Source organism: Myiozetetes cayanensis, unplaced genomic scaffold (genome assembly GCF_022539395.1).
Source record: "Myiozetetes cayanensis isolate MyiCay16 unplaced genomic scaffold, myiCay2020 scf31, whole genome shotgun sequence".
NCBI classification, from domain to species: domain Eukaryota; kingdom Metazoa; phylum Chordata; class Aves; order Passeriformes; family Tyrannidae; genus Myiozetetes; species Myiozetetes cayanensis.
In genome coordinates, this window is record NW_026087533.1 from 5,753,083 (window position 1) to 5,769,783 (window position 16,701).

At 46.8% G+C, this 16,701-nt stretch overlaps 1 protein-coding gene across 3 annotated transcripts; it reads right to left on the reverse strand.

Moving 5' to 3' along the window:
* Window positions 1-956: 956 nt before the first annotated feature.
* CLSPN (claspin) lies at window positions 957-13,052 on the reverse strand. Of its 3 annotated transcripts, none has more exons than XM_050326442.1 (25): window positions 12,847-13,052; window positions 12,522-12,633; window positions 11,680-12,134; window positions 11,197-11,361; window positions 10,756-10,845; window positions 10,422-10,494; window positions 10,066-10,174; window positions 8,974-9,530; window positions 8,348-8,539; window positions 7,745-7,929; window positions 7,182-7,372; window positions 6,953-7,017; window positions 6,361-6,566; window positions 5,743-5,903; window positions 5,420-5,646; window positions 5,111-5,222; window positions 4,850-4,931; window positions 4,430-4,524; window positions 3,893-4,057; window positions 3,680-3,801; window positions 3,309-3,436; window positions 2,922-3,021; window positions 2,757-2,839; window positions 2,408-2,569; window positions 957-2,262 (listed from the first exon to the last, which is right to left on the reverse strand). In XM_050326442.1, exons 1-25 carry the CDS (start codon window positions 12,847-12,849, stop codon window positions 2,149-2,151), a joined length of 3,954 nt encoding a protein of 1,317 aa, XP_050182399.1. In that variant the 5' UTR covers window positions 12,850-13,052; the 3' UTR covers window positions 957-2,148. The 3 variants fall into 3 exon arrangements, with proteins under 3 accessions (XP_050182399.1, XP_050182398.1, XP_050182400.1); XM_050326441.1 differs by having other exon boundaries at window positions 5,111-5,225; XM_050326443.1 differs by lacking the exons at window positions 12,522-12,633; window positions 12,847-13,052 and adding an exon at window positions 12,354-12,455 and having other exon boundaries at window positions 5,111-5,225.
* Window positions 13,053-16,701: the final 3,649 nt, after the last annotated feature.

The window sequence follows — 16,701 nt, forward strand, 5'->3', positions numbered from 1 at the left end:
TCACAAGCTTTTCGGGTCCAACAATCTTTTTCTACTCTTGCCTCTGGAATAAGCAAAACCTGTCTTAAAGGGAAAATTCTGAAGGGAAAACAAAATAAAAGCCAGAATTATGGCCAGCATGTGCTGAGGAGAGGCCAGAAAGCCACCAGGACACAGGCCAACCCTCTAAAGGTGCTCTTCAAGCTACCACCTTCTAAAGCAAAAATGGAGCAATTTCAGGTCTCTGTAAATGTAATCCTTTCCAATGCCAGAGCATGGACAACTGCAAGAATTTCCCCTGGAGTCAAGACAGTTTAAGGTTTAGTGATTCTGCCTTCCCCTTTTGCCAGAGGAAGCACATTCTCTTGCTGCTCTCTAGTGGCAAAATTCAGAGAAAATGCCCAATTTTGCAGCTTGGAATAATTTTATCCAATAAATTTGTGCTGAATTAGTACAACTCACATATCAGAGAAACACCAAGACAGGGAATTAAGAGGATGTTCAGAAATCACCTTGCAGGTACCCTGTTCTTTAGGAAACTTCTGATAATGAAGGAGCAAAGCCTATTTCTATTCCTTTAAACCTCCAATCCCAAATCCAGGTAACACCAATTACTAGAATTGCTGGAATGAGCTGAAACAGGCACTCCTCAAGCCTGGGATAAAGGAAGTTTTGTCTAGCAACTAAAAAACCCAAAACCATTGAAGCAAGAAAAAAAGCAACATATTCCTTCAGGCTTAGAATTTTATGCAAACCCAACTGGGGGACTTGGGGAGTTGAGAATTCACACTCCAATAAACACAGGGGGTTGTTTGTGTTGTATTCCAGTATTATTGCAGCTGTTCCTAGTGAAGGGCTTGTAGTGTGGCTACAAAAGCAATGAAAATAAAGAGACAGACAAAAATACTGGGGAAAAAACCCCAACACGAATATATACAACTGAGTGCAATCCTGCAAATTAATTCCAGCTGCCTCCAAAATTAAAACCACATTTTATTGTAAACTTGCACTTCAATTAGTACCATAATTCTTTATAAACATAATGTACAATAAAACATTTTACACACAGCACACCAGGCGTGTGCTCACGATGGTACAAAATTTACAGCCCAGACACTTCTCCGACAGTGTTGGCACCTCGAGAATGTGACATCCAGTCCCAGAGATGTTCAGTCTCACAGAGGACCCTGTGGCACCGTTATCCGCTCTCCAACACATTCAACATGTGATCAGAAACGTCAGGAATGCTGGATACTCTGGCTCAAGTTTCTCTCACACTATTTAGAATAGTTGTGATTGATGGTTCCCTCTTAAATTCCTCATCCTAGACCAGCCCTTTCCTTACTGGCAGCTCAGAAATGGAGCTTCTCCTGGATGAGTGCAGCTTCCATGAAAACAACAGAATGGATAATTTAAGACAGTCTGAAGTTGGGCAAACCAACCAACTCTCCCCACCAAAGCAAATAAAAATCCCACATACCTCCTCTCCCACGTCACTCACATCCTTCCCCCTCCACACACACATTCATCTGCATGCTTAAGGATATCAACAGTAATAAAACCTTGGAAAGAAACCCTTCTCATACTGTCTCAGAAGAGACTGGGACCTTTTTTACAAAGTAAACATTTCAAAGATAAATTAGAGCTTCTTAAAAGGTGAAGCTTAATAAATGCTCAACGTTAGAGAAAACAAGACACTGGAGGAAGGCACAGCTAAAGCTTTGTGCTGCAGGTGTAAATGACAGTGTCCTGCCACAGCCAGCACGGCTTCCTTCTCCCCCAGAGCTGCAGAAATCCCTCCTTTCTTGTGCTTTCAGCTAAATGAGGCATTTCTGTGTCACACCTGTCACACAAGTGGCATTTCCAGGTGGAACTGATACCACTGCAACACCTGTGAGGGCAGCCCACAGCAGTGGCAGGTTCCTTAATGCTTGGGCAAGACCAGGTTAGCATTTCATTCCAAACCAGGAATGGATTCTGTGCTCCCATTTGCCGTGGAGAGCTGACAACACCAAAGGGGAACGCACAAAACCACTGCCTGGAAATGACTGGAACTTGTGAAGGAGGTGGCAGCAGTTTGTTTCCCTGCCTGGTGACTGCTGGCAGATTGGCAAAGCAAACTGCAGCTGGCAAAGAGGAGCCAGGGCTCCTGGCCCTAAGCAGGAATATTCAGCTCTCCAAGAACTGGAAGATGCTTCTGCTCTGACTGGAGTCCTCTGTGCTCTCTACGCGGGGCCGCTTGGCCTGCGATGTCACTGCTGCAGAAGGGCCTCTCTTCTTCACCTAAGGGCAGTAAAACATATCAAGATACACAAAACCTCCCAAAAGTTTCAATTCTGAGTTATAATTATTTGGTGTGAACTGCTTGGCAGAGTTCAGTGTTCAAATAATCTACACAGCTGGCAGCACCTGCCACCCCCATCTTTACCTGAGGTTTGGATTTCTCTTTTGCCTCTTCACTCTTCTCTGGGGAAAGTGTATGAAAGACAAAATTCCTTGAATTTCGAGGGGCATTTGGATTCAGATCTGACATTGCTGCCAGTTTCTGAAGGACAGCTTTAGGCCTCTTCAAGAGAGACCCATTTTTTATCTGAAGGACAAAGAAAAGCTGTGTTAAACCACTCACAGGAACATGAGAGGTTGTTTAGCAAATTACTCTTCATAGAAAAACCACTCCCTACTCAAATGTTACTACAATACAAAGCAGGAGTGCCCAGAAAGCAGGGGCAGCAGACTGGGCTGTGCTGGGAAATGCCATTTTCAGGACCATTACCCACCTGGCTGTCGCTGGCAGGTTTGAACGCTTCAAAGGGGTTCCTGGGTACCAGGGCTGTGTCCTGTGCCTCCACTGCTGGGCTGGCTGGCAGAGACACACAGAGAGTTCAGAGACTGACCTTTCCTCCTCTTTATTTGCTTATCATTTCAATAAAATTCAAGCTTACCTTTCTTCTGCAGGGACTTGGCAGTCACTTTTTTTGCTAGTTTCATGAATTCACTGTCGTCACCGATTTCTTCCTCCTCCTGCTCTTTATTTTTTTCCTTCTGTAACAGAGAAAAATGAAGAAAATTCCTATTAAGAATGAACATTTCATTCGGTATTTTAAGTGGACCAAGTATTTTCTTTATGTAAATTAATATATTATTTACTTCCTACTGGAAGAGTTTATCACAATTTCTTAGATACTCTCTCATCCTTGTCCTATTAATGAACAGCATCACAGTCAGCTGAGAAATGTGACCTAATCGTGAAGTTTAACTTGAAGAACAAACAATGTCACATTCAGCAGTTGACAGAGACTGAGCCAGCCTGTCTTGCAGCTCAGCAATACCTGCTCTCGAAGCCACTGCTCTCGCTCAAATCGCTCCTTCCTCCACTTCACTTCTGTCTCATCAAACTGCTCATTGTCCTCATCGTTATCTGACTCTCCCTGGAACATGTCCATCTGTGAAGCAAAATCTAGGCAAAGAAACAAGACAGTTATCTATCCATTTTAAAAATGCAGACTAGTAAAAAATACAACAACAAAAAACATCCAAAATAAAAACAATCAAACAAACAGAACAAAAACCCAGAACCACCCCCCGATTTATCCCTGAAGTGCTTTGTTTTGGACCACTAAGGATCCCTGAGTGCTGTTGCAGGACAGACAGGCTCTGTTTCCAAGGCCTCCCCCTCCAGCAGCTCTGGATCCCAGGTCACCTATGTTTTTCCAGCGGAACCTCCTGGTCCTGCCCGGGCCGTCGCTGTGCAGGTCCCCATCGGGCAGGTACCGCTCCTGGTACAGCCGCAGCTGGCGCTTGTCATCATCCAGCATCGCCTTCCTGCAGCACAGGGCACAGGAGAGCTCAGCCCAGGGCACACCCCAGAGCCAAGACCTCACACACACAGGTATCTGCTGGTCCTGTCACTGACATGTGAAGTTTATGTATTTGTTTTCCTAATTCCACTTCACTGGGCAGCTCCTCGTCGATCATCTCCTCTTCATACTCGTTCAGGTCTTCGCCATCGTACTCATCCTCGCTGCCCACATCACTGCCCGACAGCTCTGCCTCGTCTTCCATGAAATCACGCACTTTTCTGTGAAGGGATGTTAAAAGAGTTCAGTTTGGGCACACAACAATCATCACACAAATCTTCAGGAAGCAAGACTGATGTTTTGACATAAAACTAACGCATTTCCTAAGGATGTATCAATTTCTCATGTAAGTTTTGGAAAGACCGAGCCCTGAGTTCTTGCACCTTCACACACACGGCCTGTCAACATGCAGCACCCCAAAGTCACACAGTGTGACAGCACCAAAGCAAAAAACCAGAGACATACGAGAAACCAGACCAGATAAACATCAGCTACTAATGCTGGAGAGGGAACAATTACAAATCACATTTCTAGTGCTATTAATATTCTATTCTGTCTGGCAAGTAATTTAAAAAAAAAAAAAAAGTTCTTACAGTTTCTTCTTCAAGCCCTGTCTATGTCTCAGCACTGCTTCCTCCTCGTCACTTGTTTCTGCCTCTTCAGCAGCACTGTCTGCATCTTTTTCATCCTGTCGAAGAGAAAATTTTCAGAAATAACGGTACTTTCAGCAGTAGATTGCTTTGTAAAGACAGATTCTTCTGTTCTCAAACAACAAACAGACTAAAACACCAGAGGTTTTTCAGAGGACTTGCTATGCTGATACATTGTCCAATGTATCATAATATTAAAGAGACCTTTTGAATGATCCAGACTTCACTCTTGAAAGTGTCTCAGTAGCTTGGTATGGAAGTTGTGATACTTTGCATTGATGGATATATTAAAAAACTAGGAAAATAAACTGAATTATCTTAGTCAGGAGCTGTAGCAGCTGCCTGGCTCCTATCAGTCCCCACCTCTTCACTTGCAAAGGCATCTTCATCTGTTAAGAGCTGAAAATCATCCACTTCTTCTTGTTCCTCCTCCTCTTCCTCTTCCCTAAGGGAAAAGTAAATTGGAAAAATGCTTATCCTGCCAATTTAGAGAGTGACTGCTGAAAAATTTGCAATATTCCTCCCCTTCAGCTCCAAAACAAACCCCACTTTTGCTGACAGCAAGAGTGAAACGAGACAGGTACCAGCAAAAGCTTCTGTAAATCTGAGGAGAGCAATGCTAACCTGTCTGTGGGAAAGGAGCCTGAACAGAGCTCCAGAGCCTCTGCCATTGGATCTTCTATGTCACTGTCTTTTTCTGGCTTGGTAGACACCGAAGAAGCCCATGTTGGAGAACCTGCTACAGAAAGCAGTAAGATGGCAACTTATTTCTACTCCTGAAGTGTCAGAGAACTTCCTAGAAACAACAGTGTGCAAGCTCCCAACAAAGATGAAATTCCACACGTGGCACCAGTGCCCAGACCTGAAGGTAGCCCAGCAAAAAGCTTCTAAAGGAAGCAACCAGCAAAGCTGAAAAGAGAATTCGGGACATACCCTGAGACACGAATTTTCCTGAACAAAGATTGAGCAGTTCTTCCATGTTCTGCTTTTTGCTGCTGCTGGGGTTTGGCACATGCTCAGCTTGGCTGCTGAACTGTCCAGAGCACAGGTCCAGTAACTCATCCATGTTGGCATCCATGGCATTCTCATCCATGCTTGCCAGGGGCAGGGGATGCTTGGAGGACTGGTATTTATTCCTGTGTTGTCCAACATTCAAGAACCTGAGAGAAAGGCTGCAGTTAGAAAACTCTTGCTGGCCAGGACATCCTGTTTATGTTAAGAGGCACAAAACACCACCCTTTACACCCATCACTCACCCATCTGCATCAAGCAGCTGGCTCTGAGTGTCATCTTCCAGGGAAAACTGAAAGCGAGACTCCCCAGCCCCTGGAAATAAACTCTTGGGCTCAGGAGAGGCATTATACAGGTCCTGGGAATCTTCTATGGGAAGAGAGGGCTCAGATGTCTTTCCTGAGCTCTATTCAAAGGAACATGAAAATATCTAAGTTGTTTTGCACAACTAAATTCAAAAACAAGAATGGAATAAAACAATTAAGTCATTTTAAAGGATTAAGACTGCAGGAGTCAAGTCTGTCCCCACTGCTCCAATAAATTACAGGAGTCCACTGACATCAGGTGTTGTGCAGTCCATGTAAATACACTTAGAAACCATACTTATGATGTACACATTTTAGATATAAAAACCAGATTATAGCATCTTTGATGCTTTAGAATGTAAGTTTTTATAATGTCATTTCTACCCATTCCAGTGTGGACACACTGTAAGCTCCAGGGACAGTTTGCTCTTTTGAAATCTTACTCTTCCCAAAGCATTTGTCTGGTTTGATTTCTTTGGTAGCTCTGACCATCAGCATAAAATACATTTATTCCTCCCCCAGTGTGTTAACAGAAGACAGTGAGGCTGAGAAGCTCACCTTGGAAGCAGAGCTGATAAAGCTGGTTTTGAAGAAGCCTGGGGAGGGTGACCTGAACCCTCCTGCTGCAGGGAAGAAGGTCCCTCCCCGGGAGGCCTGTTTGTTACAGGGCTGGTAGGACGGGATCATGGAGCCAATGAACTCAAAGCTGCTGTTGTGGCTGTTGTCCTTTGCCAGTGTTGGCAGAGAAAATGAATCATCATCCTCTGGAAATAAAAAAATACAGTGCTTAACTTTTGTGTGTGTGATCCGGCAAAACCTCAATATAATATTTCAAAAGCTTGCACTTTGCTAAAAATTAATTATTTTTTTGGTCAGATTGGATATCCTTCTTCTCAGAGGATGCATGTTACACTTTTTGTATGGAATTTCATATTATTGATTCCTGATATTCCAGTATTATTTTGAACTTTATTTTCCTCTAGTTTTTTCAAGCCCTCCCATTTTTTTCATCAATCTAAAGTTTTATAATCATGCTGTATAACTGTTCAGTTGATGAAATAACAGACATACTGAGTACCAATCTCAAATTTAAACATCTACTTGTGCCAAGTGACAAAAATTGCTAGCTAGGATGAGAATTCTACCTCACCTAACTTGGTAGAGCCTTTGTCTGCAACTTCTTCCATTTCCAGTTTCTCATCAGGAAGAGAATATCTGCAATTCATTAAATAAAAGGTATTTCCTAATAAATTCAGGATGAATTGCAAAACAAACAAGGTAACAAACAAAAGTTCCTATAAAAGGCACTTCAAATAAAAACATCTACATGTGCTGATCCAATTTAAAATTGCTCAGTCAGCATTTTTAAGGCTATTTACCCCATTTTTGAGGAGCTGTCCTTAAAAAGCATCAGTGTAGACTCTGTGGAAGGATGTTTTAGAACAGAATCACACTGCTCAGATTTCTCCAGCTTTTCTCCATCAGCTGATTCTTTATCACCATCTTCAACATGTTTCTCTTCTGTATCTTCATTATCCTCCTCAGCTTCATCAAGCAGAAATTCTGACTCCTAAAAGAGATCCCCAAATATGGCACAGAGATGGTGATTATTGCCATGGCAAACCCTACCCCAGGTCAGGCAGGTGACCTGTTTGGCCCTGCCAGGGACAAGCCAAGGGTATGTAAAAAGAGAAAGGAGCATCAGAATCTTTTGTACGCTTCTGTTTGGTTCTAATAGTGTTTGGACAAATAAAGAAAATACTAATAAACACAGTTTCAGACAATCCAAACCCTGAAAGTGACAACTACAGTGATTTTTTAGCTTCTAGGAAGAATTCTTAGCACTTTCCCTAATTAGCAGCGTACAAAGGTCACGTTCCACTGGGGAGAGGAAGCGGAACAGAGAAGCTGACGAGGTTATGGGAAAGTGTTGCATACAGACCTCGTGGTCACCTTCTTCCTCCTCCTCAGACTCATCTGTCATCTCTTCCTCCTCCTCCTCCTCCTCCTCCTCCAGCACCTCCTCGTTATCCAGTCTGAACAGCGCCTGCCGCTTCTGGCGCTCCTCGGTCCTGCGGAGCTTCATGGCCTCCTGCAGCTTGGCCTTCAGGGCCTGCAGCTTCTCCCCTGGGCAGCAAGAGAACCAGGGAATGGCTTGAGTTGGAAGGGACCCTAAACACCATCCAGTTCCACGCCCCTGCCATGGGCAGGGACACCTTCCACCAGCCCAGGTTGCTCCAAGCCCCGTCCAAGCTGGCCTTGGACACTTCCAGGGATGGGGCAGGCACAGCTTCTCATGGAAGCATGAAAAATGCCAGGAACCAGTTGTAGAGATCTGACTGAGGCTGTTCTACACTGGCCACTGCTGTTTAAGAGGTCTACCAAGATCTATTTTTTTAAAGACAGAGAGGGACCACAGTCATCCCACAGATGAAGATCCCTTCACCTGCATTTCCAAGGGCAGTGCTGGGAAACAGAGAATGAGAGAGGGGAACAAAGACCAAGCGTTTTCCAATTCAATCCTCATCACTTCTGCCCCACCAACCTGGCTTGGTGTGGGCCATTTCCTCCAGGCTCTCTGCAGCCAACACTGCTGGCACCACATCTGCTCTCAGTTCCTCCTTCCCATCAGATGTTGTCTCCTTACGAATGATGTTCATGTTTACGGCCCGTTCTGGCCTGGATTTTGATGTTCTGAGCGTGTGCTTCAAGAAACGTGCCTTCAGGGCTTCTAGTTCTTTAAAGGCATATTAAATTAAATTAAATTAGTTTGATAGCATTTAAAAGCATCAACCACTAAAAGTTGCAGCAAGAGTAGGTCTTGAATTTTTTTTTTCTTAAAGGTAGTTTAAAAATTAAATCTTTAATACTAAGATACTTGCAAAACCATTCTATTTTTTAATAATAAATCATTACAGGATATTTTTGCTGTAATTTGTATTTAATTGATATTAGCTAATATTGAATTACATTACCAGTGACTACCATTTATCCACAAGACCTCACTTCCAGCCCAGCCTCCCAGACACCAGGCAATTCCAAATTTCCATTAACATGTCTCAAAGCATCACACTAGTGAGTGTGCCTGACTGTTCTATCACCTAAACACTTCCCAGAGATCTTCCAGCTAAAGTCAGGTCAATGCTGCTCGGGATTACAACACAATGATACCTTTGTTTGAATCAGCTTCATCGAGGTTTATGAAGGATTCGTTCTCAGAGCAGATTCTTGGCTTGATGGACAGGTCTATTCCCAGCTCACGAAGTTTATCCAGCTTGGATCTCCTCACTTTTCCAGGCTGTGCCACCAATCCAGGCCCTGCCTGGTGACTCTTTGTTTCACCTTGTACCTCTGGTGCTGTTTGGTCTCTTTGCTCAAGGGCATCTCCAGCTGCTGCAGGAATTTCACCCTCCTTTTGCTCACCACAGTCAGTGCTCAGGAAGTTGGAGAGCTGCTGCCCCTCTGTGTTATCACCAGTTGTTACAGTCCCAGCTGCACAGGAACCCTCACTATCCTGCCTGGGCTGCTTAGCATAGTCCTCTGGTAAGTTCTTCCCTGCAGCAGCAAGAGGCTCGTCCACAGCAGCATCAACATCTCTGCCAAGGCTCCCTTCTGGTTCAGCAGCTGCTGATTGATCACCTTCCTCCACTGGCCCCTCTTTGCAATCCCTGCCCAAGCTCCCAGTGGCTGCAGATTCTTCATTTAGGGGCAGCTGGTATTTTGAGGACCTAATGAAGGAAGAAAGAAATGTATCATCCATGGCTGGTGTGAAAGGGAGCAGAGGGTGAGAACAAACCCTAAGAGAAAGAAACCATTTTCTAATTATTGTCATCAGTGTGCAGGAAGAGGTGAAGGACAGAAATCTGGAAAACCATTTTGAGAACAGAAGGAAGTGCAAAGATTTTGTACTAGTTCCATTATCACAGTATCAAATTCCTGAGGGATTTTGTGATCACTGTAGCTTCAGTATTTTACTACTCATTACTCAAAAAAAACCCAGTCCAGCCTGGGTCCAGCCTAAACCCCATTAAAGTAACTTTGCAAGAGAAGTTCATTCATCTGAGTTACAACTGGGCTCTGATTACTCCAACAGCAGCCCTGTGTCACGAGTGCAGCAGTGCTTTATGCCAACAGGATGTTCTCCTAATGCCCAGGTGTTCAAGGAATTAAAGGAGCCTAACAAAGCCTGGTTATCCTTAAAAGCAAAGGTGGGAGATCCTTGAAACTTCTGAAAAAAACCACGAGGAAGGTTTAAGTCCTTACTTGAGCAAGGCCATGGCATTTCCTTGGCAGGCTGGTCGAGGCCTGCGCTTGTAGAAGTCGTGGACGGTTTTGGTCTCAGGCACATGATATGGCAGAGACACAGATGATTCTGCCAAAGGAAGAAGGTGAGAGAAAACTTGAAACGCCATCTGAGACATTTGTTTGATAACAAGTATCTTTGTATTCATTAGTTACAAAAATACCTTTAACAGGTCCTTCAATAACAGCCCTTCAACCCCTCAGTAACTCCTATCAGGTCAAAGAAGGCTTGAGCCTTTTGGGTAAATCCTTTCAATTTCTCCCCCAAATTTCTGAGAAGTTTATACCCCTCTACACACCAAGAATTTAAGTTTTACCTCTAATAAGTCGTTGGGTCTCACTGTGCAGTTGTTTAATGGCCTCTTTACTTAACCTTGCTGCTTTCCGCTCCTTCAGGGAAGAAAAGAAAGGTTTCTGAAGTCAGGAAACAAAACATGGGGCTCTCTCTCTACTTCTTAAACAGCTTACTTTTCCCTTCAAACAGAAAGGGGTCAGAATAAAGCGGCCAGTTTAAAAAAAATAATAAATTAAAAATAGCAAACCAGCAAAGTCATTGGACACTGTGCATACGTTTGTGTCACAACACAGCTTTAAAAAGAATACCAGAGCTTTAAAAAGAACACCAGAGCTTTAAAAAGAATACCAGCTCACCTTCCTCTTTGGTTCCTTTAGTACAGGCTCCTCATCCTCCTTATCAAACACGTGTTTGTGGCCTTCACCCTCCGGAAAACATTCCTTGTTCTACAGGACATAAGAAGAGATTCAGTTATTTATTTTGATACAAAGGCACTACCAAGGGCAAACCAATGAAAAGTAACTGTACAGAACCACCATTGGTCAGCAGACCCACCACAAATCCCACACAATGGCAGATTTCCAAAGGTCCTGCCCCAGCAGGACTTGCTGGGGCTTCCTAAATTGCCAGGACAACATCCCCCCAACAGGGGCAGCCACAGCTTCTCTGGGCAACCTGTGCCAGGGCCTCCCCTCCTCACAGGGAAGGATTCCTTCCCAATATCCATCTAACCCTGCCATCGGGCAGTTTGAAAGACAGTGTATTTACAACTATCTCCCATCACAATCAACTGTTACCTTGTATTTTTTTACTTTGTTTCTCACTGCTGCTCGTATGGATTCTATGGACTCCTCATCCTCGGGGGGGTGATCGTCCTCCTCCTCTAAGCCATTATCAAAGAGCTCTTTGTCATCCAGAAGACACCCACTGTCATTGAAGGGAAACCTCTCACCACCATCCACCTGCTCCCAGAAGAGAGAAGTGTTTGTGTGATTCATTTCAGAAGCTTCCTTTGGTTCTTTGGCCCTAATTTAAGATGACATTAAATCCTCGAGCCTCAGATGCAGATTAAACTGCAAATTTAATCTAGTTTAATTTAATCTAATCCGCAAATGTCGCAGATTAGACTTGTCTGGTGCTCTGTGGATCCCTGTGGATCCCACACCTGCTGCAGGAACGTGGACACCACAACACTGAAGCACTGGAACAGAACAACCACAAGCAGCAAGAAATTGAACTTAGATGAGAAAATTTCTGAGATTTTCTGCCAAAAAACCCACCTCTGCCCCAGGCTTCTTTTCTTTTTTCAGCTGTTTCAGGACCTCCATTCTTTTCTCCTTCTCCTTCCTTCTTCTCGATTTCCCCACAGCTTTTCTCTCCGTCTCCTCTTCAGCATCGTGTTTGTGTTTCCTGTACTTTTTCCCAGATTTTAGGGGTCTCTCCTCTCCCAGCTCTCCCTGAGCCAAGCCAGACACCCTGCTTGTTTCCAGGTTTTCAATCTGCAGCTGGTCCCCAGTGTCGCTGTCCTCGCTGTCCAGCGGAGCCTGGCGAATCCGATGGCATTTCTTGTTCCTCTGGGCAGCAGTGTTCTCCTTCGCCTCCCCATCTTTCTTGTCTCCTCCCAGAGTCTCCTCCTGCAGGGACGGGCCTCCCTCCTCTCCATCTTCACTCTCGCTGTCCTGGAGCACCTGCTTGCTTTTTGCTTTCTTACGGACAAAGATCTCTTCCTCTGAATCTGACAAAATAAAACAGGGAAATGCCACAAGTTAATTAACAAGCGGTCAGAGGTATCACCATCTACACCAAAAAACAGCTTGAATTCAGCTTTTTCAAAACCCACTTCTCCCCATAGTACAGCATTTAATTAAACCCAAACTGATGTTAAAGATTTTTAACCTATTTAAAAAAAAAAAAAAAAAGGCAACGAAAGGGAACAAGCAGTTAAGGGACTCACATCCCATTCACTGTTTTCCTTTCTGTACCTCAAAAAATGCTTTTCAGAGGTTTACAGATGCCTGAGCAGCAAAAAGGAGTTTGGATTCCTGCAGGCCGAGCAACGGCAAGTTCCTCGAGAGGCATTTATGGAACAAACACTGCGGCGCTGTAGGGGAAGGTTACAGACCTCTGTCCTCGCAGGAGGCCGAGCCCTGGCCCGTCTCGCAGCTGCCCTGGCCACTGTCAGAGTCGCTGTCCAGGCCCTTCTGCAAGCCTGGGTTCAAATCTGCCAACGGCAACTACAAAGCAAAGCACAATTCACAATTCACAATTCATCTGTCACGGCAAACAAACATTGGTGTCGTGGCAAACATCATTGGTGTCGTGGTTTGACTCCCAGCCCATTCCCAAACCCAGCCGACCTCGTGCACAACGGAACAGGCATCCATTACCGTGTTATATTCTAACTCTTGGTATCTACACGTTTACTGATATTTATTAATGGTATTTACCATATTGACCAAGGCAAAAGGGTATTTACAAAAGGGTGTGTGTGTGTGTGTGACACTACGTCAGCTTTCCCTAGAATTTAAAGGCGAGTTTGCGTAGAAGAATAAGAGGATCCACAGTGGGCGATGGGATTTTATTCAGACTGGGGGACTTTTAGGCGTTATTTCATTATTCTCTGATTGCCCCCACAGCCCCCGGCCCGGGCCCCTCCCGTCATGCACCGCGCCCGCGGGCACCGGCCGCGCGCGGCCGTCCCGGCGTGCCCCGCGGCCGGAAGGGCGAGCGCGGGGCACGCCGGGAGTTGTAGTCCGCGAGGGGCAGCAAGCCCGGTGGCGGCGCGGCAGCGAGGGCGGCGGGCAGGGATGGCTACAGCCACCAGTGCCCATAGCTGTACCGCCACTGGCACCGGCACCGCTACCGTCACCTCCCTCGCTGCCCCTCTGCCAGAGGAGCCGCGAGGCCGCAGGCAGCCGCCTGTCCGTGCAGAGCAGAGGGAAGCGGCAGCACTCACCTCGGCGAGGCTCGCCGCTATCGCTGCTGCCGGTGCCGCTGTCGCCGCTGTCGCCGCTGTCGCCGCTGTCGCCGCTGTCGCCGCTGTCGCCGCTGTCGCCGCTGTCGCCGCTGTCGCCGCTGCCGGTGCCGCCGCCATGTTCCACCCGAGCTCCCGCCGCCCGGGAACCGCTTTGAGCCTTCGCGCGCTGCCTTGGCCCCGCCCCTTGCCGCGGGACAGCCAATGGTCGCGCGGAACGGCCCCGGGAGCCCCTCCCCTCGCTGCGCCATTGGGCGGGTTTCCCGCGTAGCCCCGCCCCTCGAGCTGGGCCAATCGTTGCTCGCGCTGCGAGTCCGCCCGCGCTCTCTGGCGCCGCCTGGCGGCGGGGGCGCTGCCCGCGCGGGGCCCGTGAGGGGCCGTGAGGGGCCATGAGGGCCGTTCCTGCCCGTGTGGGGACGGGCGGCAGCGTTTCAAATTTCACGTCGTGTCCGTGGGCTAAACTGAGCCTGTGTCCTTTTATCTTTTACCTCTGTTGCCTAGAAGCGGCACTTAAACTTCTAAGGCTCAATTTGTGAGTTTCAGGAGCCAGGCATTCCTTTAACTCGACGCCCTGCACTGTTGCAGCACGACGGGTGCCCTGGGAATCATTTCACCAAAGTGCACACCGAGGTATGTTCACTACAGCTTATAGGTTAGCATGGCATGATTATTCAGTTTTCATTCCCCACATTCCTCTTACACATTCATGACATTTCCTAATGCATATATCTGTGTCCTTACAAGGCTTCTGAGGGCCTTCATCAGGGACCTTGGTGGTCTTCTCTGTCTGAAGCCCCCAGGTTCTAAGTGACGGCTTTGTAAACTTCTCCAAGACAATGCACATGGTTAAAAAGTAACTGGGTGTTGCCTTGCTGGCTGCGCTGTGCTCATGGACATTAGACACACACAGCTGTAAGCGCCAGCGCTGTCCTGTTTGGAATCAAAGATATCCATCTTCCATTGGTTTCTGTACAGCCGCGCTCTGGGACAACCCCATCAAGGGTTTAATGAAGGCTCGAGCCTTTTGGGTGAATCCTTTCAATTTCTCCCTTGAATTTCACAATAGTTTATACCCCTCTGCATACAGAGAATTCAAGTTTTACCTCTAATAAGTCATTGGTCTCACACCGTGTAGTTGTTTGATGGCTTCTTTTCTTAACCTTTGCAGCTTTCTGCTCCTTAGCAGAAGAGCCACAGTTTTGTGAGGGACAAGGAGCAGAAGAACTGATCTACCACGACAGTTCCCATGGAGCCAACGAGCCTGAGAATGGAGGAAGTGAGAAAATCAAATGTCTATGAAACCCACCACAACCACCACAATTCTGCTTTCCTGTAGCTGCTGCAGGAGCTACAGTAATTAATTTAATAGTTAGTGTTTAGTAATAGGGGACAGATGCTGGCTCTGCACAAAAACACCTCCTCAGAGCTGTGCTCTCATTGCTGTGTCAGGAATAGTTCAGAGTCAGCTGACAAGAATAAGGTGGCAAAAAAGATTGGCCACAAGCCTTATTAGGTAATTTCTGCTCCCGAGTTCTTACTCATACCTGGCACACAGAGGCAGTGGAACAGGTAAATGTTTGCCATTCAGGAGGTTCTGAACTAACCACAGACTTCCAGCACTGCATAAAGCACTGTATTAAGATATTAATATTTTAAAAACTGGTTTATGAATCTGTTTTTTATTAAACAACATACTCCTTCCCCAAGTTGTAAAAAGTGAGGTCTTTAGAAGCAAATATTCATAACAAACCCTGTCATAACTATGGCCTGTCATTCCCAAATCCAGTCTTGCCCCTGGAAATGTGGCTGTTTTCAATACAGGTGTGGGTTAACATGTAGAAATGGGGTTCTGACCCCTCTGGCAGTCAGGATGTCTCAATATGTATGGAATATTTATCAACCTAATTGAATTTATAATGCTTTAAGTATAGGCTTTGCTTGCCATACTCAGCGTCTTATAGGACTGAGCCTTTGTATGGCAGATTTCTTGAGGTAGAGATTGTATCTTTGGTGGGTTTTTTTAAGTCCTATTTGTGTAGCCCTACATACATGTGTTTTATACATAGATATGCTGAATAATAGCATGGAAATGTTGCCAGACACCGTGGGGTTTGTTACTGGTCTTGTAAAACTGGTGCTTCCCTCAAGTGTTCATCAGCTGCTGTCAGGGAATTATATGAGAATCCCAGATCTCTACGAGAGTCTCAGATTTCATTTCATTTTAAAATAGGTTTTTGATGTTTCAACTTGGAAAACATCAACCCTGCAGGTTATAAAAGGCAAATAAAGTGGACTCGGCATTTATTATTTATAAAATGTTTTGACTTCTGACCTCCTGGTGAGTCAGCAGAGGGTTGTTGGCTGAACAGAACCCGGGGGGTGCGTGAGGGAGCAGCTCCCTGAAACAGCACGAGCTGCTTAGAAAGGCCACAAGTCCCCAGCCCCTTTATTTAAGGACACTTAAATAGATGTTGACTTTTGAAAAAGGACACATTTATTGTCTGTGCCTCGATGTGGCTGGGGATCCTCTGGGCTGAGGGGCAGTGACCGGCATGGGGACCCCCAGGAGCTGTGGGGCACAGCCGGGTCCCAGGCAGGCTCACCTGCAGCAGGTGGCACAGGAACGTGTCCAGGTGGGTTTGGGATGTCTCCAGAGAGGGAGACTCCCTGGACAGCTGTCCCACCCTCCATGGAAAGAAGTTCTGCCTCGTGCTGAGGTGGAGCTTGTCGCATTTTAGTTTGTGGCCATTGCTCCTTATCGTGTTGCTGCACAAGAGAAAAGAGCCTTTTCAGAGGTGCCCAGTAACAGGACGATGAGCAGTGGCCATAAACTCAAACACTTCCTCAACATGAGGAAGAACTTCTTTCCATGGAGGATGGAGAGCCCTGGAACAGGTGCCCAGGGAGGGGCGCGGAGTCTCCCTCCTGGAGACATCCCAACCCCACGCGGTTGCTGTGCCAGCTGCTCCAGGTGACCCTGCCTTGGCAGGGGGTTCGGACTGGGGACCCCCTCCCCAAATATCCCGGGGTTCTGTCATTCACACCCGTCACCTGTTGCGGCCGCGGGGCCGCGCGGGCGGCGTGCGCGCTCCCGCGGGCGGCGCGTGCGCGAGCCGGCGGCGCCGGGCAGCGCGGAGAGGCCTCTTCTTCATCCTCCTCCTCCTCTTCCTCCTCCTCCTCCTCCTCCTCCTGCTCACCCCCGTCCCCGGGAGCGCGCCCGGGCGCGTGCTGGCGGCGGCGGGGGCGCGCGCGGGCTCGGCGGGGGCGCCGCGCGGGGATTGTTCGCGCCGCCGCTCGGGGAAGCGGAACGCGGGGAGCGCTCCCCGCC

What these genes read in the sequence shown, in the direction of transcription:
- CLSPN (XM_050326441.1), bottom strand. An exon ending in GGCTCCTTTCCCACAGACAG is followed by an intron (nt 4,932 to 5,110) that starts GTTAGCATTGCT and finishes CTTTTCCCTTAG; the next exon opens with GGAAGAGGAAGAGGAGGAGG. An exon ending in CAAGTCCCTGCAGAAGAAAG is followed by an intron (nt 2,840 to 2,921) that starts GTAAGCTTGAAT and finishes TGTCTCTGCCAG; the next exon opens with CCAGCCCAGCAGTGGAGGCA.